This window comes from Mastigoproctus giganteus, chromosome 3, assembly GCF_048544385.1.
Source record: "Mastigoproctus giganteus isolate SK-2022 chromosome 3, ASM4854438v1, whole genome shotgun sequence".
In the NCBI taxonomy this organism is placed as follows: domain Eukaryota; kingdom Metazoa; phylum Arthropoda; class Arachnida; order Uropygi; family Thelyphonidae; genus Mastigoproctus; species Mastigoproctus giganteus.
The window spans coordinates 254,137,861-254,162,087 of NC_143577.1; the positions used below are offsets into that span (position 1 = coordinate 254,137,861).

General features: G+C 37.2%; 1 protein-coding gene across 2 annotated transcripts in view; it reads left to right on the top strand.

Annotated features, from left to right (window-relative positions):
• psidin (phagocyte signaling impaired) overlaps positions 1 to 24,227 on the top strand; it is a 513,704-nt gene that overhangs the window by 57,302 nt on the left and 432,175 nt on the right. For both annotated transcript variants that reach the window (XM_090371034.1, XM_090371035.1), the window contains exon 3: positions 4,215 to 4,353. In XM_090371034.1, the coding sequence (XP_090227160.1) occupies positions 4,215 to 4,353 (139 nt within the window). The remainder of the gene's footprint in view (positions 1 to 4,214; positions 4,354 to 24,227) is intronic.

The window sequence follows — 24,227 nt, forward strand, 5'->3', positions numbered from 1 at the left end:
GGTAATTATCCCCTTATATAAGGCAGTGGTCAGGCCACACCTTGAGTACTGCATACAGGTCTGGAGCCCTCATTTTAGGGAGGATGTAGAGCTGCTGGAATGAGTACACAGAAGGGCAATGATGAGATTGGTGATTGGAACAAAGGGCTGCTCTTACTGAGAAAGGCTTAAATTCTGCAAATTGCAGCTTCTGGAGACTAGCCACATGTGAGATGATCTGATTGAGGTGTATAAGGCCTTGAATGTTTTGAGCATGCACAATGCTGATGGGATTCTTCCTCTTGCTCAGATTATGCACCTGAGGGCATATAAATTCAATTCGAGGAAAAGCAGTTGTAGAATAGATGTGCAGAAATTTGCCTTTAGCCAGTCAGTGGTTGATTGTTGGAACAAACTTCCATCTGTTGTTGTGGAAATAGACAGCTTAAATAAATTCAAGACAGAACTTGACAGACTTTTGGAGTGAATGAATGGGTGAAATGAGGGTTTTTTTTTTTTTTTTTTGTTTAATGGTATATAAGCATGATTTCTTGTATCATACTCCTCTACTAATGCTGATGTGTGGTTTTTGAACAGCTCAGTTTTGGATCTTTTACCTAATTTGAATAAATTTAAAGGAGGATTGGACAAATGAAGTGTTCTCCCTGCTGATTCTGTATTAGCTTCCTTCCTTGTATCATTTTGACATTACTAATACCTATGTTTGAGATTGGGCTGTCAAACTGCTGAAAGAGTGCAGTTTATTTATTTTTTATAAATTAAAACTTAGTTATGCCCGTTTAATACTCTAGGCCAGAGGTTTACAAACTGTTATACTTTGCACCCCCTATAAAATATTTTATAAATTTCTTGCCCTTTCTATAACAAGTTCAAATAAACAGATTTGTTATAAAATTTAGCTCTGAGTTTATATACTATTATGAATTAATATAGACTTCAGTGCATTTAACTAAATTACATTAGCCAAGCAGAGGATTTTAAAAAAAAATTCCCATATTTCATTAAAAAAGTACAAGTGCTTATGTGACATGTGCTTCCCAAAAAACCAGTGCATCCTGAAGAAGGGATGCATCCGTCACTTTGGGAACCTCTACTCTAGTGGACCTAGAAATAAATTTGGTAATTGTGACTTGGTTCTTCTCTGTGTTTAGTGCACGAATGAGCATGATGTTCAGTAGACTTTCTATTTTAATTTCACAAGATTCATTTACTTATAGCAGTGAAAAGTTGGATATTCACCAAACAGAATATGCTCACTTGTAAGTTGAATATATAAGGAAGCAATCTGCTGAATAAATTTTCTGAAGCTTCAGGTTAAATATTATTTAAAGATAAATTGTATCAGGAGAACCTGTAATGCACTGGCCTTATTTGGCAAACAAGTTTCACACTAGCTCAGGAGTATTGGGAGTGGGGACAACCTTAAGAATGTCTGGTTTTTGAACAGCCCAATTTTTGATTTTTTTACCTATATCAATAGTTAATGCTTTAGTTTTAGTTACATGATACATTGCTATGAATTTGATTCAAAAGTGTTGTCAAATAGTGTAATCCTAATGAAAATGCATCATGATTAAATTTTTTGACATTATTAAAGTTTATGATTTTTATTTCAAATTAACATGCCATTGGTAATGTATAGCATTACTACATAGAGAAATGTGAAATTTGCATGTGATATGTTCTGATTGTTGCATACAGGATTTTGAAAAACACTGTGGTGTTATTGCAACAATATTGTTAATGTAATAATATATAATGATATAGGATTGTTTATTGCAGAAGTCAAAATCAGCAGATTTGGGGCACATTTTTGTGTTAGGTGTACGAACAGAGAGAACATTCTACTCCCTCAAGAGAGTAGAATTGACATCAAGAACTTGGTGTTAGGCTTGGTTTTATGTCCAACTTAGAGATAAATACCATTATTCATGGTTCCACTAAATTGCTAACATCTTTAAATTGTATAATATCACTTGAACAGGCAAATCTGCTAAGTATTTAAAAACCTGACACACTGTTATGACAGTTGTTTGAGCAGGTGACCTCTTTTAGCAAACATGTGCTGAACTGTTTGAATAATGTAATTTGTTTAGGTGAACAGCCAGTTGGTGTATGGAAGAAAACTTCCATTTAAACATATAATAACTGTTATGCTTGTATTCTCCCTAGACCTTTTGAGGAAGCAGAAATTCCTCATGGTCATATACCTAATGTAGTAAACCACCCCAAATTTTGATTTTGGCTTCTGCATTGAATTATCTCCCAGTCCTCCCTTGTATTGCATAATGTTCTTGTTTATACTCTGGCACGACCACCAGGTTAGTGGAGTTTACAATAAATAATCAATACAAATATTAATCGTATTTGGCAGTCACGGGATTGAACCCCGATCTACTCAAAGAGCACGTGCTATTGCACCCCGGTCCACTCTTCCACCCAAAGAGTGGACCGGGGTGTAATAGCATGTGCTCCTGACTTAAGATAACATGGACTTAAGATTAGTATAACCCAGTACTCTGGGGAGTGCACATTACTTGCTTGTTCACTTAGGCAAAATACATTATTCATATAGTTTTCCATGCTTTGATTAATAGAGGTCACTCACTAGCTTATGAGAAGCTATTAAGCTTTGAAACAGCTGTTTTGGTGGTGTATCAGAGTTTTAAATGCATAGCAAATTTACCTGTTCTGGTGGTTCTATACAATTTAAAAAGATATTAAAGAAGGCGAAAAAACAACCCATGCCTCAAGGTCACTGACTCGACATTTCCCTTGCTGCACTAACTGTACTGGCGCCTCCGTGGGCAAGAGCAGCAGTGTAGCACACGCTTCTTGATCAGACTGGGTTCGAGCCCGTGACCACCAAATACGGAGGATGCGGAAAGGTCATGAAATGACCACCGCATATCCCCGGAGCAATATGGCCTTAGTTGCTAATGCTCCTAAAAACCAAATAACAACTAACTGTACTGTGCAAGAAAAGGCCAAGTGACCTTGGGCCGTATCGATCTTTTGAGGTAGAAGAATGGTCTCCAAATTTTTTGATATGTCACAAGAGTTGTATTGTGGTCATTCCCAGCGGTCATGGAAAACACCATTTGTAATTCCTTTCTTCCAGACTAATTTATTTTTCAAGTATTCGGTACTGTATCAGTATAGAAGTCTTATACCTGGCTAATTTTATATCTGGCAACCTTTTTACTGGTGAGTACACCTATAAAAATTAACTTACAGAAATAGTTTGTCCAAATTATTGACTTGGGACGTGGTTCATATCTCATTAAAAAATTTAAAAAGTTAGAAAAACTCATTAAAATTTTAAAAAGTTTTATTTAAAAAATTATTAAGTCTGTTAAAGATCATTGGTGGTCCAGTTGGGGACTCCATTCTGCTAGTTGGTTGACTGGAGAGTCAACCAACTTGTAGAGAATAACACTGTTTGAAATCTTATTAATTTATATTTTGAAATAAAAAAAAAATAAGAATTTAGCTATCTGATCATGTCTTTTTTAATATTTATGAACCCCTCCCTCACCCCAAACAAGTTTTATTTGAAATTGTCTCCAAGTGTTAAAAAGCAGTACACCTTTGTTATCTAATGGCATTTCAGTCTAGTGTCTTACATATAAGGTAGCAGATTTTAATTGTAATTTGATTTGTATTAAAATTAAAATTTCTGGATAATATAAATGAGAAAATTTTACTAATATATATTTTAAAATCCATGGTATTGCTGTCTTGATAAAGGTGCTATGGCGATGAAACAAAATTTTTTTAAACTGCAGATGTGGTAGCAGAAACATTCATTTGAAGAAACACAACACTTTTTACTGTGATAACTAATGTTTTCCTACATTTTCTGTATAGGGAATTTAACAGCAGAACATTTTTCTAAAGTCTCCCCACATATGATACTAAGCATAAATGGATGAAGATAAGTAAAGTGCTATTTTGTACCTTAAAATTGATAGAAAATGTATAGTATCATATCAGGATTTAATGGAGAATGGGTCTTTTTTGATAATCCTCAAGGGTGCTTGAAAGATAGCATGTGAAATATGGCCATCTTGTTATGCCAAAAATAACTTCTTCAACATTGAAAAATAGTACAGCACATTTGTGGTGGTTGTGGGGGGGGGAGATTTTCTCTTGTTTCATAGTATGCTAGTGCAGCAAAGCAGTAGTTTTGATTTTAATTATTGTTGTTATAGGTGCTCAAGTCTCTAGCCCTTATCCGATTAGGAAGGCAAGAAGAGAGTTTAGTCATATTGAAAGAAGTTCACAATGAAGGTCCCACTGATGATTCAACTTTACAAGCAATGACAATTTGCTACAGAGAACTACATAAACGTAAGAGTGTTAAATTTCTTTATTTGACGTATAATATTTTTCAGAGTATCTTATGTTTGTGATTTGATAAATGTTCCAAATATTAACACTTCACTGCACTTAGAATGACTGGATTGTACTTTAGTTTACTCTTTGCCATGATTCCATCTGTTTTTGCCTATGGGTATATTGTTCCAGTGGTAGAAGCCCAAATAGCAATGAAATTAACACCAAGAGGGAGGGTGAGGATGAAAAATTGTTTCAGATAGGTTAAGGGCTTGGAGGCTTCTTGAACAACACTGAGAGGTTTAAACAACATCACATATCTTTATTGGGATAACTTTGACTCTAACCTTTCTTGACATAAGCATATCACAAATATTGCTTCCTTTACTTCAAAAAAACTAGGTTTGTCTTTCTCAGTATTATTTTTCTTTTAAACAGCTACTGATTAATTGCAGTTATTTTTTCCATACATGGGTGGCATCTGTGAAAGTTCTTTTAAATTCATAGACTCTGTAGAGAAGCGATTACACACTGAGGTTAATTAATGATACTTCATTTGCATTAACCCACTCTTACACAGATATTCATGATGCATGCTTTTTCTATAAATATTTACATGGATGCTCTTCTTTTGAATTAGCATTATAATTTTGTCCCTTTCTCCAAAACATCCTGAAAAAATCTCAACTAGCCAACATCCATTAACCGTTCATCTCCAGACTTTCTGAGCTAATGTTTCGCTCTCTCTCCTCATCTATCTCTTTCTTTTGAACAACCTTTTTTATATATTTCCTAAAATTGAAAATTTACTATGGCTAAATTCACTGTTAAGAAGTATCTTCAGTCTGCTCAACCTTCAGTGTTCAAAAATTACTAGATTATTATTGATTCTAATGTTTGGGGTCACTATAAAAAAAAAAAAAAAAAATGCACAAATAAACTGTTTAAACTAGAATACTATAGAAGATGGCGCACGGAAAATTCCCATGGGAAAAAATCTCACCTTCCCAGTGATGGTAATATATGCTTAGCAGCATACAAAAGTGTGTCACTCTGCTTGCTTCCAGTATGGAATGTTTGGACATGTTTTAGTTTCATTTCACATTATTAGGTACACTCAACAGGTAATGAGTGTCTCCATCTATTATTTGTGATGCTAGATATGCAAAATCGTCTTGACATTATTATAAGATGTGCTTATGTTTGTGAATAATGGAGAAATTTTATTTGTTTATTATACTCACCTTGTTGAACTGTAGTGCTGGATTTCAAATAGGGACATGAAGCAGATGTAAAATACTGGAGTTTTAATAAGTAAGAATAAGAACTCCAAAAGAGAGAAGTGCACTTAACTTCTGATGTGTTACTTAACATAAAACACATGATAATGCACATAAGGTTCTTAGCATTTTTCACAAATGATAATTCTATTGACCATTAGTCAATTGAGGTTTATGACTTCAGTTAGTAGTGGCAAATGATGTAAGAAAGCAGACTTATACAGCATCAGCCAAAAAAAAAGAACCCCAAAACTCTTCCCATGTCACTTGCTTATCTCATAGCAGTTTGTCTAGTTTTCTCTTGGATTTCTTCAAACTACTCATTTCCACAACACTAAGTGTTAGTTTGTTCCAACAATCAACTACCTGCTGGCTGAAGGCAAATTTCTGAACATCTGTCCTGCAGCCATCCTTCTAAATTAAAATTTGTACCCTATCAGCATTGAGCATATTCAATCCAGTCATAGCCTTAAACACCTCAATTAGATTTGCAGAACTGAAGCCTTTCCTGGTAAGAGCACAGCATCCTTTTGTTCCTCTTGCTGATCTGCATCCTTCCTAAAATGGTCTTGCATTATATCTTTAACTGCCAATTTCATTATTTCCTCTGGAACTGAAGTCAAGATTACAGGTCTGTAAATATAAATATGCACTTCTCCCTTTGACCTATTCTTTTTGGACTTGGGGAGACATTTCTCCCCAATTCTTAAAGTAGTGAAACCATGTCTCCTGTATCATTACAATGTCTATATGTGATAATTAAATAGGAGCTTTAAAGGAGGAGTAGATGAACTGGCATTGTTAGCTGATTTCTAGTTGCACTTACCCAGCAGTTTTTTTTTTTTTGAAAAGCTGAAACTCGAGTTATTAGAACATATAGTATTTAGTTCCATGATTGGGTTGAAGGCTGAGAAGATGAGGTACCTCTTGCATTTGGACTGAATTTTTGTAGATTGTAATTTTCAGGAAATACACAGGAGGGAAGGTTGTTCCAGAAAACAGGAGTAGAAGAGATAAATGAGAAAGAGCAAAAGTTGGTTCTGTGAGTTTGGCATAGGACAGTGAATGGATGTTCACTGTCCTATATTGATTGGTTGCAACACGTGTTCTAATTAGTTTAGACCAGAGTGAAGGAATTACATATGCCAGTTCAGAAAAACTGTGTCTATCGAAGTACAAGCAGTTTCTGCCTTATGAGTTCCCGGTTTTGCGAGTTTTTTTTTTTCAAGTATCAACAAAATCGAAAATATGAACATTAATTGCAAAAAATGAATGTTAAACATTCGTAAATACCGCATTTCAAACCACGTGCATAGGTATACAGTACAGTGTACCCCGCTTTACGATATTAATTAATCCATTCCAGTGGCACCATCATATCGTGAAAATATGGTAATGTGAACCCAATAACACATTGAATTTGGTAATTCGTTCCCCGAGGTTGGGGAACGAATTCGTTCCCCAACCTCGAACGAATTTGTTCCCCAAACTATTTTACATTATTATGGTAATTCGTTCCCCGAGGTTGGGGAACGAGTTACCGAAGTTGAAATTTTTGCTATATAACTTTCTAAAAGGTCATTTTTATAGTGTAAATTGCATTAGTTAGCAATTCAAATAATTAAAATGCACTACACTTTCATTGTTATCATATGTTCTGTTATAAGAACCAATTTTGAAGGGCTTTGTGATATTTTTCTGAAGCATTTCTGGAGGTTCGTGACCATAAAACAGTTTGCACTTTCTGGTTTATTGGGCTTTTCTGTTACTGCAAGCAATTATAAACAGGTAGCAAATTCAATGTTATTACATTTTCGAAATACCAATAGCTGGAATTATGTGGTTTTTTACATTATTATGGTGAAACGCGTTTCCCTCTTGACTGAAATCTTCAATTGTATAAAAAACATAAATTTTCAGAATCTTTTTTTTTTTTTTTTTTTTTTTTTTTTTTTTTGGAGCTTCATAAACTTGTTACTCTGCACAAATCAAGTTAGTTGCAGTTTGTGCATTCCATTAAAAAATGCTTATGCATGCTATTAAAATTTATAAAGAAAAGAGAAGATTATCTTGGAAACAATGCCTCTTGAAGCATTTCTGAACAAGACGACTCCCTGTGCTGTTAACAAACCAACGAGTGCCGAGCCAATAATGAGTGTGCATTTAGTCGATGATGATTGAGAATAAACTTTCTTTAACATTTGTAAGTCATAATTTCTTTATTATTAATAATGATTCTATTATTATTATTAATAATACCGTTATTAAGCCTTGACTAAAGCTTATATTTTCTTTCTTTATTATCATAATTTGCTTGACTAATTAGTTAACTAATTTCATTGTTGAAAATGTAACCCCTGTTTTTAACATTGTCTATGGGAAATAGATTCCCGCTTCACGAGCGCGTGCAAGGAACGAATTAACTCGTAAAGTCAGGAACTACCTGTATTTGTAGAAAAGCATTCAGCAGAAGCTGAAAATATCTGAGACAGAGGGTGGAGAAATTTTGTAAGATATTGATTATTAATTCACTATCCTCCTCTTTTGAGGTGACTCAAGAAGGTTGAGAGAGGTTTTGGGGGCCACCACCTCAGGTGTGGGAACAATATTCCACAATAGGGTAGATTTGAGATATACTTTTTTTCTAAATGAGTAGTCATTTAGAAGTAACACCAGAAGCAAAAAACAAAACTCAGTTTTAGTGATGCAGGGAAAGTAATATTTGTGATGTGCTTATGCCAAGAGAGAGAGATTAGGATTCTGGGTGATCCCTAATAGAGATATGTGATCTTACCTAGGTATCTGAGTGTCATAAAAGATGATCATAGGAGTAGTAGACTTTTTTTTTCTGAGAAATAAGATGCGATTGCGTTTTTGAAAGATTACAAGTAGATACCTTTTCTTTGCTGCACTGGAAGCTTACATGGAGATTAGCATATAAGGAATTGGCAGTGAACATTCAAACTGGAAGGTGGAATGTAGTGAAGCCAAGTTATGGATAGGATTTTCAGTCAGTAGAAAAAGGTCATTAATGTACAAAGAAAAGAGTGGGAGAAAGAACTTAAGTTGGGGAATGCCAGCATTAGTGATGAAGTTAGAAGACAGCAAAATAGATCAACAAATAGAGCAGTGGTTTTCGACCTTTTTGATAACAGCACCCCTAAGCCATTTATTTTATTGTGGCACCCCTACTCAATTTTCTGCCTGTTAGATCTGATTCTCTCTCTCTCTCTCTCTCTCTCTCTCTCTCTCTCTCTCTCTCTCTCTCTCTCTCTCATCTCTCTCTCTCTCTCTCCTCTCTCTCTCTCTTCTCTCTCTCTCTCTCTCTCTCTGTGTGTGTGTGTGTGTGTGTGTGTGTGTGTGTGTGTGTGTGTGTGTGTGTGTGTGTGTGTGTGTGTGTGTGTGTGTGTGTGTGTGTGTGTGTAAATTGTGTAAAATTAACATTAAAGATAATAATATAGAAGACAAATCAGTCAAATAATACCAAGCAGGAAATTAAGAAAACGCAAAAAAAAAATCTTATCGCTATTTACCCACAATCCAGATGACTTCAACTGGGGCCAACCACCCAGGTTGGCCCCAGTTACGATACTTAGTTTAAAGTTTAACTTAGACAGAGATTTTGTAGGTATTACTTAGTATCGGTAACGGTATCAAATCCACGTGTTGCAAATTGAACGAGAGGTCTTTTTTTTTTAACCAAATTTAGTCGATTTATTAACCAATTGTTATATCAAATTATCTTCTATAAGTAGATTATAGACCTAGTCAGGATCCTTAGTTTATTCTAAATTGAGATAGCGAGATTTGGAAGCAAATCAATACTTACGAGTCCGTAGAAGTACCGTTCGAGAATTCCCGCCATTTTTACACGATAGCATAAACTTAGTGTAGTATAGTGCATATTATAATATTGTCAATTAATCAGTAAATCTATTAATCTTGATAAACTTTATTGTCAATTAAATTGTATTTTTAACTCTATATATATATAACGACTTAATCGTAACAAATAATTAATACATAACTATAGTGGTACACGTGATACGGAAGTTGTATAAAGGGAACTCGTAGAAAACACTAGATACCAAAAAAAAAAAATATATATATATATATAACATAACTGTTTTGGGATATAACTTAAGGATTTAATTTTTGTTTTGAAATTTTATTGAATTAAATCGGAATCATGACTCTGACCAGAGCAGCAAAGCAAAAGGCTCAAGCTAATGAGAGTGCTGTGGTTCAGGGGAGAACTGAGGGGGGCAGTTGCCCTCTGAATCACAGTCTTTTAAAATGCACTGTTTGCTTGATGCACTGTGCACGATGTAAGGAGTGTAAGGAAATCAGGCGACAACTCAGCGTTGTTATGGGCCTTTATGAGAGCTTGAAGGACAGGGTGGATGCCCTCGAAGGAAATAAATTGAGGGGCCCATCAAGCTCTCAGCTGCCCACATCAACGCCAGAGCTTGCACTTGGTCATCAGGCAACACAGAGGCAGCCCCCTAGGCAGAATGCGCTGGTCCCAAAGGAACTAGTAGTTGTTGGTGACTCTATTGTCAGGGAAACGGGGAACATGCTTTGTAAAAAGGATAGGTGGAATAGGACCAGGGTATGTCTGCCAGGGGCAAAGGTTGATGATGTTGTAGAGCGGATATCATCTTTTAAGGGCACAAAAGGTGATATAGTTGTACACGTTGGCACTAATGATATTAAGAGTAGGAGAACGGCGGAATTACTTAGCAAGTACAGGTCACTGTTGAAAAAAAGCCGTGAATTAGGGTTGAATTTGAAAGTGTCTGCAATTCTGCCCAGACACGATAGGAGGGAGTATATGATGAGAGCCTTGTCGATCAATTCGGCCCTGGAGGGATTGTGCAAGGCTCAAGCGGTAGAATTTTTTTCAGCCTGGACTGTACTTGTTAACAGGAGAGATTGGTTCTACAGGGATGGGATACACTTAAATAGAAAGGGTGCAAGAATTTTTGCTGATGCTGTCGAGGCAGTGTTAGGTGGGTCGGAAAACTGCTAGTTGGGGGGGATACAAGGACTAATAGATTAACAGTAGCCACTGGCAGAGGTGGAAGTGATTCTTGCACTGCTTCTATTGAAATGAGCAGAAGCCTGAAAAACAAGATGCAGGATATTTCAGAGACTGCTGGGAGTCATTGAGGTACAAGTAAACACATGGGTTGTGTTAGGGTAGCTAAGAATAGAAACAGGTGCATGTATACCTGTGTGTACACCAAATCTAGGAGTTTGGTAAATAAATTTGATGAATTTGAGGTATTGCTCAAAACATCAAAGGCAGATATTGTTGGGATATCAGAGACGTGGTGTCACACAGATATAAGTAATGCGGAACTGGAATTTGGGGAATACAATGTGTATAGAAAGGATAGACAGGACAGGAGGGGAGGAGGGGTTATGCTATTAATTAAGAAACACATAAAATCCAAGGAAGTGAAGCCAGTCGACATCGATGGACAGGGCAGTGTCGAGTCAGTTTGGTGTGACATAAGCATAGGGAAATCAAAATTGAGAGTAGGAGTGTGCTATAGGCCTAATGACTCTGATGAGTATAATAAGAAATTGTACAAGGAGATAGAGTGGGCCAGTAAATCAGAGAGTCTTATAATGGGGGATTTTAATTTCCCAGATATTGACTGGAATTTGTGGGTTGGTCACTTGCACACTAGCAAGGCTTTTGTGGATTTATTGGATGATTGTTTTCTACATCAGCATGTTCGTGAGGCAACAAGAGGGAGCAATACTCTTGATCTGATTATCAGTAGTGATTCTTCATGCATTAAGAATCTGCAGGTAAATGAACCACTAGGTGGCAGTGATCACAGTGTGTTGAAGTGGGATTTACTCAAGGAGGTAACTACCATCAGAGGTAAAGGGAAGGGTTTTTGTTTTCGTAAAGGTGACTATGATGGTCTGAGACAGTATTTAAATTCTATACAGTGGGACCAACTGATGATGTTACCAACAGCAAACTTAAAATGGGAGGCATTCAAGGAACTAATCTTGGAGGCTACCAGGCTTTACATACCAACTAAGAAATATTGTTCAAGGTTTAGGCCTAAATGGTTGTCAGATGAACTAATGAGACATGTGGCAGAGAAGAAAAATGCATGGGATACATACAAATTAATGGGTGACATGGAAGCCTATGATAGATATAAGTTGGTCTGTAACCAAGTCACAAAGGAGATTAGGCAGGCAAAGGCAGACTACGAAAAATCCTTGGCAAAGGATGCAAAGAAAAACAGAAAAGAGCTCTTTACATATTTAAACTCAAGAAGGAAAGCGATGAATCAGATTGGTCCACTGGATATTGATGGTTCAACAGTTGAGGATCCTGCTCAGGTGGCTAACAATTTAAACGAGTATTTTGCATCTACATTCACGCATGAGGAGTTATTCAGGAAGGAGAATGATGTAGGTAAAGTAAACATTGGCAGTGAGCTGGATGATTTTGTAATAACTGAGAGGAAAGTGGAGGAGAGATTGTTTAGGATAAACATAAAAAAGGCACCTGGGGTGGATGGGATCCATCCAGTTATATTAAAGGAGGCAGCAAAGGAAGTAAGCAAGCCCCTAGCCATAATTATGAGAGCTTCTTTGGACTCAGGGGAGGTACCCATAGACTGGAGATGTGCAAATGTAACCCCAATTCACAAAGGAGGATCAAAGGCTGACACAAGTAATTATAGACCTGTTATAGACCAGGTAAATTAATGGAGGTAAATTATAGACCAGGTAAATTAATGGAGGCACTGGTTAAAGAAGCACTGCAGGATCATCTAGACAAGAATTCAGTTATAGCTCAGATGCAGCATGGTTTTGTTAAGGGCAGGTCCTGCCTGACCAATTTGATTGGATACTATGATGTAGTCACAAAAGAACTGGATGCAGGGAATAACTTTGATATTATATATTTGGATCTTAGAAAGGCTTTTGATACTGTTGCACATGGAAGACTGCTGCACAAATTGGAGCAGTGTGGCATTGGAGGCAAATTGCTGCTATGGATAAGGGGATGGTTGAGTGGCAGAAGACAGAGAGTGGTAATCAATGGACACTGCTCAACGTGGACTAATGTTATTAGTGGAGTTCCTCAGGGTTCAGTGTTGGGTCCGTTGTTGTTTTCGGTGTTTATGAATGATATTGATGATGGGATATCAAGTTTAATGTCCAAGTTTGCAGATGATACAAAGGTTGGCAGGGTTGTTAAGGACACTACTGACGCTCATCATCAGCCATTTTCAATCCACTGCAGGATGAAGGCCTCTCCAGCAACTTTCCAGTTCCTTCTGTTTTGAGCACTGGCCATCCATTTACTACTCAAAAACTCATGAATTTCATCTATCCATCTCCGCCTTTGTCTTCCAGGTTTTCTTCTAGCTCCTCTTGGGTACCATTCTGTTATTTTCTTAGTCCATCTGTCATCATGTGTTCGAGCTATGTGTCCTGCCCAAGACCATTTTAGTTCTTTAGTTTTGATAAGAATGTCCTTTAATTGAGTTTGCTGCCTAATCCATGTGTTTCTCTTCTTATCTAACAGTCTGATTCCCAATATAATTCGTTCCATTCTTCGTTGTGTAATTCTTAGCTTCTCTTCCATTCTTTTGGTGAGTGCCCAAGTTTCACTTCCATAAGTCATGGTGGGGAGTATACATTGATTCATTATTTTACGTTTCAGACGTATCCATCCAAAATTTATTCTTCTCTTGACTTCCAGCCATTTATCATTATTACAGCTAATAACTTGTCCCAGATAAGTATATGACTCCACCTTTTCAATTACTGCTCCTTCAATCATTATTTCCCTTTCCATGGCATACTTGTTCATCATTACTTTTGTTTTAGCCATATTCATCTTTAGTCCAAAATCCTTACTAACTGTGCAAAATCCTTACTACTGACGCTATGCTGCTGCAACAGGATCTGGAAAGGTTGAACAGATGGGCTGAGAGGTGGCAAATGAAGTTTAACATTGACAAATGTAAAGTACTACATATGGGAAACAGTAACCCCAGAGCAACGTATCAACTCTGCGGTACTACACTGACAGTGGTGGAGAATGAAAAGGACCTGGGGATAATTGTGCAGGCAGATATGAAGTTCTCTGAGCAGTGCAGACGAGCTGCAAGAGTAGCTCATGGTGTCTTGTCAATGATAAAGAGGAATTTTTCTAGCAGGGATAAGGAGGTGATTATTCCCTTTTATAAGGCAATGGTTAGGCCACATCTTGAGTACTGTATACAGGTCTGGAGGCCTCATTTCAGGAAGGATGTGGAGCTGCTGGAACGGGTACAGAGAAGGGCAACAAGATTAGTGAATGGAACAAAGGATTGCTCTTACGAAGAAAGGCTTAAGTTTTGCAAATTACAGAGTCTGGAGACTAGGCACCGGAGAGGTGATCTGATAGAGGTGTATAAGGCTTTGAATGGTTTGAGCATGCTCAATGCCAATGGGATTCTTCATCTTGCTCAGAATAATCAGCTCAGAGGGCATAAATTCAAATTGAGGAAGGACGGATGTCGGATAGATGTGCGGAAATTTGCCTTTGGCCAGCGGGTGGTTGGTTGGTGGAACCGACTTCCATCACTTGTTGTTGAAGTTGATAGCCTAAACAAATTTAAAGCTCAACTGGACAGGTATTTCGAAAGAACGGAGGGGTGAAATGGGAGTGGTGTGTGTTTTTTTTTGGCTGATGCCGAATAAGCTTGCTTTCTTGCATCATATGCCTATGCTAATGCTACTTACAAGTAAATGGCACCCCTATGGGAAGTCCACCATCTTGCATAATTGCAAACCTCTATCTATATTATGCAGAAAGAGCATTCCAAGATAACCTACTTATATTCAGATACGTAGATGACCTATGTGTGTTAAATTGTCCACATTTCGTTCAGGATTACAGTAAATTATATCCAGAACTTGTATTGGAAAGAACTAATAGTTCTGACACTATAGCACATTACCTGGATCTTCATATAGAAATATTTCATAATAATATAGATGTAAACGTATATAATAAAAGAGATGCATTTAATTTTAATGTAGTTGGCCTTACAAACTGGAGATATAATATATCAAAATCAGTACATGCTATCATTTTATCCCAATGTCTGAGGATTGCTTCTATTTGTAATAACAATAAAACCTGTTCAGTAGACATAATAGCATTGTACAATAAGTTGATTAATAATAATTTCCCTATCGCTTACCTGAAATACCACTTCAGGAAAGCGATTAACATTAATTTCAAAAATTTGTTTTTTGAACCGATTGCTTTAATATAATTACCATAATTACGAATTTAGAGCCATGTATATTATGTACATAGAATACACTTTGCTTTCTTGGTGTCTTACGACATAGAAAACTTGTACCCACCGGCCTGCAAATTATAGTGTATCTTTTTTTTTTTTTTTTAAACTGTATGTAGTTAAGTTCACTTAAGTTCACGCTGAGGTAACATGCAAATTCAGTATTGTCTTTAAGCTGTCCTACATTCTTTGTTCTTATTTCTCTGAAATTATTAGGGTAATCCGAGGATGTAGGAGAAACTATTATCTATACTACTATTTTTTCGCCTTAATGGAGTTCAGGTTCTATTATTCCTACTCTATTAGTTTTTCTTCTTACTATCTGCATGTTTTTCTCTTTACGTTAACTTAAATTTAATTAATTAATTAATTATTTTTATTTTTATTTATTTTGATTTATATTTTTACCATATCCATCACATAGGGGGTCATCATCATCATCATCGGCCATTTTCAATCCACTGCAGGATGAAGGCCTCTCCAGCAACTTTCCAGTTCCTTCTGTTTTGAGCACTGGCCATCCATTTACTACCCACAAACTCATGAATTTCATCTATCCATCTCCGCCTTTGTCTTCCAAGTTTTCTTCTAGCTCCTCTTGGGTACCATTCTGTTATTTTCTTAATCCATCTGTCATGTCTTCGAGCTATGTGTCCTGCCCAAGACCATTTTAGCTCTTTAGTTTTGATAAGAATGTCCTTTACTTGAGTTTGCTGCCTAATCCATGTGTTTCTCTTCTTATCTAACAGTCTGATTCCCAATATAATTCGTTCCATCCTTCGCTGTGTAGTTCTCAGCTTCTCTTCCATTCTTTTGGTGAGTGCCCAAGTTTCACCTCCATAAGTCATGGTGGGGAGTATACATTAGTTCATTTTTTTACGTTTCAGACAAACTGGGATATTGCTCTTCAGTATGTGACTATATTTCCTGAATGCTATCCATCCAAAATTTATTCTTCTCTTGACTTCCAGCCATTTATCATTATTACAGCTAATAACTTGTCCTAGATAAGTATATGACTCCACCTTTTCAATTACTGCTCCTTCAATCATTATTTCTCTTTCTGTGGCATACTTGTTCATCATTACTTTTGTTTTAGCCATATTCATCTTTAGTCCAAAATCCTTACTAACTGTGCATAACTGATTAAGATTTTCCTCTAATTCTTTGGGATCGTGGCTTATGACCCCAATATCATCTGCAAATCGTAAATGGTTTAGGTACTCTCCGTTCACATTGACTCCTTTCTGCGACCTGTCTAATCTTCTGAAAGCTTCCTCAAGGGCAGCAGTAAACAGCTTTGGAGATATTGTGTCTCCTTGTCGAACTCCTTTCTCGATTTTAAATTTCCTATTGTCTTTGTCTAGTCCAATAAAGGAGGTAGCACTCGCATATATTTTCTTCAAAATCATAATATGGAGGGTATCTATGCCTTGTCTTTCCAGTGCCCGAAACATTGCCTTATGCTGTATGGAGTCAAATGCCTTTTCATAATCCACAAATGCCAGGCATAATGGTGGTTTATATTCATTTGCTTTCTCTATTAGCTGGGATATTACGTGAAGGTAATCCATAGTTGAAAATCCTGTCCAAAAGCCAGCTTGCTCTTTCGGTTGATTCTCATCAAGTATTCTTTCTAATCTGTTAGTAATGACCCTTGTGAACAACTTGTAGATGTGGGATAACAAGCTAATTGGTCTATAATTTCCAATTTCTGATTTATCTCCTTTCTTATGCAGCAAAACTATGATTGCATTATTCCATTGCTTAGGCGTCACAACTTTTCTAATGCACTTTGTGAAGAGCCTTGCCAGTTTTTGTGTTATGTCTCTTCCTCCCAATTTTAACAACTCTACAGTAACTTCATCTTCCCCCGGGGCTTTCTGATTCTTCACTTTCTTCAATGCGTGTTCTACCTCATCAGGAAGAATATCGGGTATGTCGTATGTGTTGCTACTTTGCAATCCATCTTCCCCACTGCTGGCATCATTCCCTTGCTCCTTGTATAATTCTCTATATCGTAGTAGTCTTTTAGTAGTAAATAGTAGTCTTCTGCTATTTGAATTATGCCTTCTCTGCTGTTTATAAGTACACCATCGCTATTCTTCAGTTTCAGTATCATTTGTCTTTCTCTATTACTGCTCATGGCTGCTGATTTAAATCCTTTGTTTTCCCTTAATGCTTGTTCTACTTTTCTTGCGTTAAATCTTCTTATGTCCTCTCTGAGTCTAATGGCTTTGCATAACTCAGTATACTCAATTTTCTCCTTGTCAGTGTTTATCTTGCTCTTCATTTGTCGCCTTCGGTTCATCATAACAATTGTTTCTTGACTATTTTTTCTTCTTTGGATTTCTTTTTTCCTATAGGTTTCTTGGGCTTTATCACTTTCAGAAATTTGTAGTATTTTTTGTTGATATCTTGGTCCTGAGCAGTCTGCAGAAGCTCAAACTTGTTCTTAAGTTCCAGTTCATACTGCTCTTTCTCCTCTTCTGTTATCTCAAAGACCTTCGTATTATTTACTCGAGTCAGTTTTTTCCTTTCCTTTCCTACATCTATATCAAGTGTACATCTTACCATTCTGTGATCACTTCCAACATTTACCTTATTGAGGACGGTAACATCATTCACAATATATCTTGTGTTAGTGAGGATGAAGTCGATTTCATTAGTTGTTAATCCATTTGGACTCTTTCATGTCTACTTTCTGTTCACCCTTTTCTTGAAAAAAGTGTTTATCACTGACAGTCCTTGAGATTCTGCAAATTCCACGTGTTTCACCTCTTTCATTTCTTTCACCAATTCCAAAATTTCCTATAGTTCCCCTTTCTGCGTTGTTTATTCTTTTTCCAATCTTAGCATTGAAGTCCCCCATAATAATAGTGTAGTGGGTTTTCTGCTCATCTAGAAGACTCTCAATTTCAGTGTACATTTCTTCAACCTCTTCATCATCATGGCTCGATGTTGGTGCATAAATCATTATAACCTTTAGCTTGTACCTCCTAGAAATCTTGAGTATTAGTCTTGACACCCTTTGGAATTCAAAAGGTACTTTTGAATTCCAAAATGTTGTTTTTAAAATCTTTATGGACCAGAAACCCAACTCCACCTTCACTCCTTTCACTGTTTCCATTGGTGTACAGCAGATTTCCACTTGATAAACTTATAAGTGATTCATTTCTTCTTCTTGTTTCAGCCAAACCAATGATATTCCAATTCACATTTTCTAATTCCTTTTCCAGCTCTAATAGCCTGTCTTCACCGATGAGTGATCTTACGTTATAACAGGCCAAGCTCAGTTTCCGCACATGGCAGCCTGGTCGTACCCAGCGATTCTTAGCACCCTCTGCTTCCACTCTGGTCCTCTCGCTGCCGTAAGAGGGGGAGTGAAAGCTGCTGGGGACTGAGTACCATTTGTTTTGTCGTGCTGTCATATGCTGGAGGGTTTGGTCTTTTCCTCTTCACGCTGACCAGACGTCTTGAAGAGAGCCACTCTGCATGTTCGTTGCCACCTAAGTGACGTAACAGGGCTTACCATTGAGAAGGTGTGCATGAGTGGATTTTAGGGAGGCAGGCCAACTGGACTTCTCCTAAATCTTCTGTATTAGAGGGATATTGGATCCATCAGTGTTTTAGGCTGAGTGTCTGATAACACACATTATACCTGTTCCCCTCTAAGGCCCTAGGGCTTAGAGGGGAAGAGGTATCCTGTGTGTTAGGGGGTACCACATATTAACTCACTAGGGGGATAGTTATTTTGACGACTATCGTTGTTATTACATTGTCCTGGATACGGTAGATATGCATTATATACTATATATCTAATCTTATTTTAATTGTTAAATTACGTTCTCTGTCGGGTCAATGATGATGATCAATATATACTTACATTTACAGTTTCTTATTTGGTTTAGATTCAGACATTTTTACTTAATTTAGATTCAGACATTTTTACTTAATTTAGATTCAAATTACTTTATATTTTATATACTTTATATATTAGCATATATTGATCATTACAGAAACAGAGAACTTCTTGTCGTTAACACTTCTTTTCCTCCTTGTAGCTATGGTCACATTGCACTGCAGCGGACATTTTCTTATACATTTGTCCTATCCAATGATAAAAGCTCATTTACTTAAAAAGTAGGCTCAAATCAAGAGGCATTCTTCCAATTAATACCTGCTGTGCATCATTTTACACCGTCTGATTCGCCATACTGAGCCATAACAGCATCGCTCTCTGAATTGCAAGTATCTTGCACACATTTGCCCTTTGTAATGCACACTCTACTCAAACATGAGCACCATAACCAACAATTTGTAAAAAGACAGAGTTGTAGAATGGCACTAGAGCTCTACCTTTAACTCCCCACTCCATTCTGGTTATTCTTTCCATCATACTGACAAAATGACAGATCTTTTGCATAACATGATTGATGTACAACACATCTTAGATCTCTGTATATTTTTATCCTTAAATCCATTACTGTTTTCAGATACCGTAGGCTTATGTCTCCTGTCCTAGTGACTGGGTTTTTAATGACAGAAAGATGCCCTTTTCAAGAAAGATGTCCTTTCAAGAAGACATCAACCATGCAGCTATGATAACACAAAGTTTGAACATTCTTCTAGCTCCAATTGTGAGTTCCCTCCACAAGTACGGCCAGATTGTCATCATACACTAGCATTCATGTATTTGGGTATGTATGGAGTAGCCAATCATCTAGTACTAAATTCCACACGAGTGGCCCAAAGACAGATCCCTGTGGACTTCGCCAAACGACTTTTTGTAATAGGCCCATTGCTTGATCTGGCCATAACAACTCTGTCTCGGAAATAATCTTTAATAACTGAGAGAAGTTGGGACGTTCAATTGGCTTTATGCTCAAAGAATTCCTGAATACAAGCCAAATCCACTTCCTCCCGATTGCAAACCCTAAGCTCACCCCAGCTACAACCTTTGATTTCTGGCCATTGATTTGAATTATGCCTTGAGGCTGTTGCAGACATTCTCTGAGATATAGAGAATGTCTGCAACACTCCCACATAGCAAGCATATGCCAAGCTATGCTTGCTATGTGGGAATCTGAAATGCTGATGGAACCGATATTCGGGTGACACTCAAGTTAAGTGGACCTAATTTCAGCAAAGTCCGGTCGGTCTGTGACAGCCAGATCCTCTGCTTGGGCTTTCACGATGATGGGACTGTTAGTAATCCTGGGTATAACCCCATGTGCAAGTCCTGAAATACAGTACCTACAAGTCCTGAAATACAGTAGGTGACCACCCAGGTGCTTACCAATGTAATCAGGGGTCAAGGTGTGTCACCCACACCACATGGAGGAATGCTGCCTCCCTCTGTGTTATCAGATAATACTAGTGGTGGTAGATGACTCTCATCAACCAGTGGAATACCACCACTTTGCTTATTGGAGGCTTGAAGTGGTGGAACCCATGTTTAGTCTCCAGAGCTCTAAAAACCTTCCATCTGATCAATTATTGCCAGTATGAATTCTATCAGTGTCGATCCACTGGTGATATTCTGGCCTATGTTACCCATCTATGGGAAAAGTTTGGTGAAACTCAAGCAGTTTCTCTTCACGTTCCGAAGGCTTTTGATTATGTTTGGCATAAAGGTCTTCCAAATAAACATCCATCTTATGGTCTGTCAACTGTTTTTTGTAATTGGGTATCCAGTTTTTTTCTCTGACCGCTCAATGCAGGTAATAGTAGATGGCTGTCTTCTAATTTCCTCACTAATACTAGGGTTCCCCAAGGTTCTGTTCTTTCTCCCACTCTTTTCCTCTTTTATATTAGTGATCCCCTGTTAGTGACTTCCTCACTAATACTAGTGTTCCCCAAGGTTATGTTCTTTCTCTCACTCTTTTATATTAGTGACCTTCAATTTACTGGAAATTCTATCCTTAGTTTTGCTGATGATAGCACATTGTATTCCACCTTCCAGTTTGAGAGACCCTGTTCTGCACAAACAGCTTCAACCTCTTGAACATCCACTACCAATTCATTAAATGCAAATCTCCAGGTAATTCTCCATGAGGCAAAGATAATTTAGTTGATTTCAAACCTTCTAAAACTCAGACTTGTCATATCTTGCAAAAAGGATTCTGCTCCTATGCTTATCTTTGATGACACTGATTTCTAGCATCTAAAACTTGGTTTTCTCTTTCGTTCTGAGCATTACTTTTCTTCCAACAGCTGTTTGCTCTGTACAAATCACAAATTTTCCCTACCATAGAATATTGTTCCACATCTGGGGCAGTGCCCTCAAAACTTCTCTCAGGCTTTTAAATTCTAATCAAAAGAGGGCAGTTAGGTTCATTAATGATTCATCTCTAACAGAGTCTTTTCACTTACTGTCTCACAGACTTTTTGTTTCTGCTCAATGCCTTTTCTATAAATAATTCCATGGGCACTGTTCTTCTGAATTGACTTCTATAATTCCCGTTCCCTCTTCCAAAGCAGTCTGAACATGTGCTGCAACCAGTCAACATCCTTTTACTGTCCAACTTCAAACTCACAGAACCAACTTTTCTTCTTTCATAATTTTTCATTCAACTTCCATTTTCAGGAATAACCTTCCTTCATGTGTATTTCCTGAAAATTACAATCTACAGAAGTTCAAGTCTAATGTCAACAAATATCTTCTTTCACTTCTCAACTTTCAACCCGTGCACTGTACTAAGTACGATAGGCTCTTATACCTCTCGTGTTGTGGTTTCATAAAAAAAAAATCTTCAAAATATTCTGGTTTTCCCTTTTCTGTGAAAAGAACTCCAAAGTGTTGCAGTTCTTTTCACAGAAAATCCAGGTTGAACATGTGTATTCTCATTCCTATTCATAGAATTTGCATTAATCCTCTGATCCATTGTAACATAGTTTTAGATTAGTTTATTCAATGACTAGTTGACGTGTTTGTTCATATTCTGGACATTTTTTTTAACCCTTATGGAATGATTAGCCGACCTCTGAACATTGTTTTCACAAGAAAACAGTGAGGAAAGACAGTTGTAGAATAGATGTGTTGGAAATTTGCCTTTAGCCAGCAAGTAGTTGATTGGTTGAATAGACTTCCATCTTTTGTTGTGGAAGTTGATAGCCTAAATAAATTTAAGGCTGAGCTGGACAGGCATTTGAAATGAATGGAGGGGTGAAATGGGGGGGTGTTCTTTTTTTGGCTGATGCTGTATAAGCTTGCTTACTTGCATCGTATGCCTCTGCTAAAGCTAAAGACAGTTGATTTTCAACAGAACGAAGTTATGATAACTGTGTCCACTTCTACCACAGTAACTACAAGTAGGCTCCTGTCATCCACAGATTCGAATAGTATGACTGAACGATTTACAATAATAGCACATAGTGACCAGGTGGAAGACATTCAATCCATATGAATCATGCCAATATATACCCTGCTCTGATTTATCAAGTAATTGAACACCCATCCAGACACCTCTAATATCCAATTCTGACTTGTCTTTGCTTCATTTAGACTCAAATTTCAGCAAGACTTCACTTTCCACGTCCATGCTGCTGTTTTTCATTTAGTTGAGGTTTCTCTCATTGAAAAGCTTCTCATTATTAACCACTATACATCACATCATAAATTATTATCTTCAGCCCTGGATGCTTTGATTTAGAAAATGTGACTCCCAGTCATCATATTCTTTCATTTTTCTTGAGATCTTTGATGCCTTCCTCAGTTTCCACCTCCAGTACTATCCGCTGCCTTTCTCAGCCATCTCACGCTCACCACTTTCGACATTCCTTTCATATCTTGACCCATTGTAGTGTGAATGTCCTTACCACTCTTCAAGTGTGAATCTGCCTTTGCCCGAATCACAACAGCCTGATTACTTGTATCATAACCTGTTCTCCACAATGTAGTAATAATCCCGTTCTCTGCACTTGTATCTTTGCAGGCTATCCCCTTTTCACAGTATCACTAAACAATCTTTTTTTTTGAGCTGGAGCACTATGTTTATATTGACTACCCTTCAATTGGATAGTCTGTAAGTTATACATTTGACCTTGGTATGCTTCACCCATCCATTCTAGACATGAAACGTTTTCTTTCAAATTCAAGTTTTGAACTCCCAATTCAATTGCTGCAATTTCTAATTCTTCCCGCCTTGACAAGATCTCACATGCTGTTCTGCTTATTCCACTGCCCTTACCAAACAGGTAGTCCTGTATGCTGTTCCTAAAACAAACTTGTCAACTCAGTCACTGTGCACAAATAGACCTCACCAGAACCATCTGCTGTCCTAATTCATATACTGGATGCATTCTGATCACTCACTAAATCTCCCGTAGTATTCGCCTGTCCAAATACTGACTGTATTTTCATCTGTATAGCTCAATTTTCATTTGAAGCATCTTGTATTGTTGGATTTTAATCTGAATTTGAACTTGCACAACAACAGATTGAGACAGCCCATCTGCAATCAATGTCTAGTCCTGTTCAACATTTCTTCTCACTCTCTCAAAGGCCTGTGAACCTCTTGACTTATACATCTGTTTTCTTGTCATACTTCGTGTTTCTCATAGCCTTAGACTCAGCACTCATGGAAGTATGTTAGGTTAGATATATTCAGTAATGTCTTATGCAAGTAGTGTCAGAAATGGTAAAGAATATAACTAGATGCAATGCTGGAAAATATTTTATATATCAAACATTTGAAAAAAATTTTCTTTGAAGGAGTTTACTTATGCATGGGTGATGCACACACATCATTTCTACTACCAAGGTAGTTTTAATGCATTGTTTTAATTATATCTCATATTTTGTGAATACCTTCATAATGAGTTGCCATGGTATTGCACTACCTTGAATAAGTAAGCTTCACCTATGGAGATGACTATTATTCTCGGCTGGTACCACCACCCAGACAGCACCATTTCAATTTCAAGACTTTTCGGCCCCTCTTGTCGAAGGTGGGTGGGTAGGTACCCTGTTGTGTTGCAACAGTGACAACCCAGTTATGAAGTATAACTCCACATTATTAGAGATGCCTGATGGTGTGCATGGTTTAATCTAAAAAGTATTTCTTGGTTAAATGCCAATCATTTATCCAAAAAATATCTTTTAAACTTTTTCTTTATTAGAAAGAATGCAAGTGGTGCAACTTTCAACTCTTCCCTCTCCACAAATATTTGTCGAAGTAGCAGCCAACCTTCAGCTATATGAAGTTTCCCCCCCCCCTCAACTTTTCTTTTCCTAGCTCATAAATCACACCTCCTGCGATTG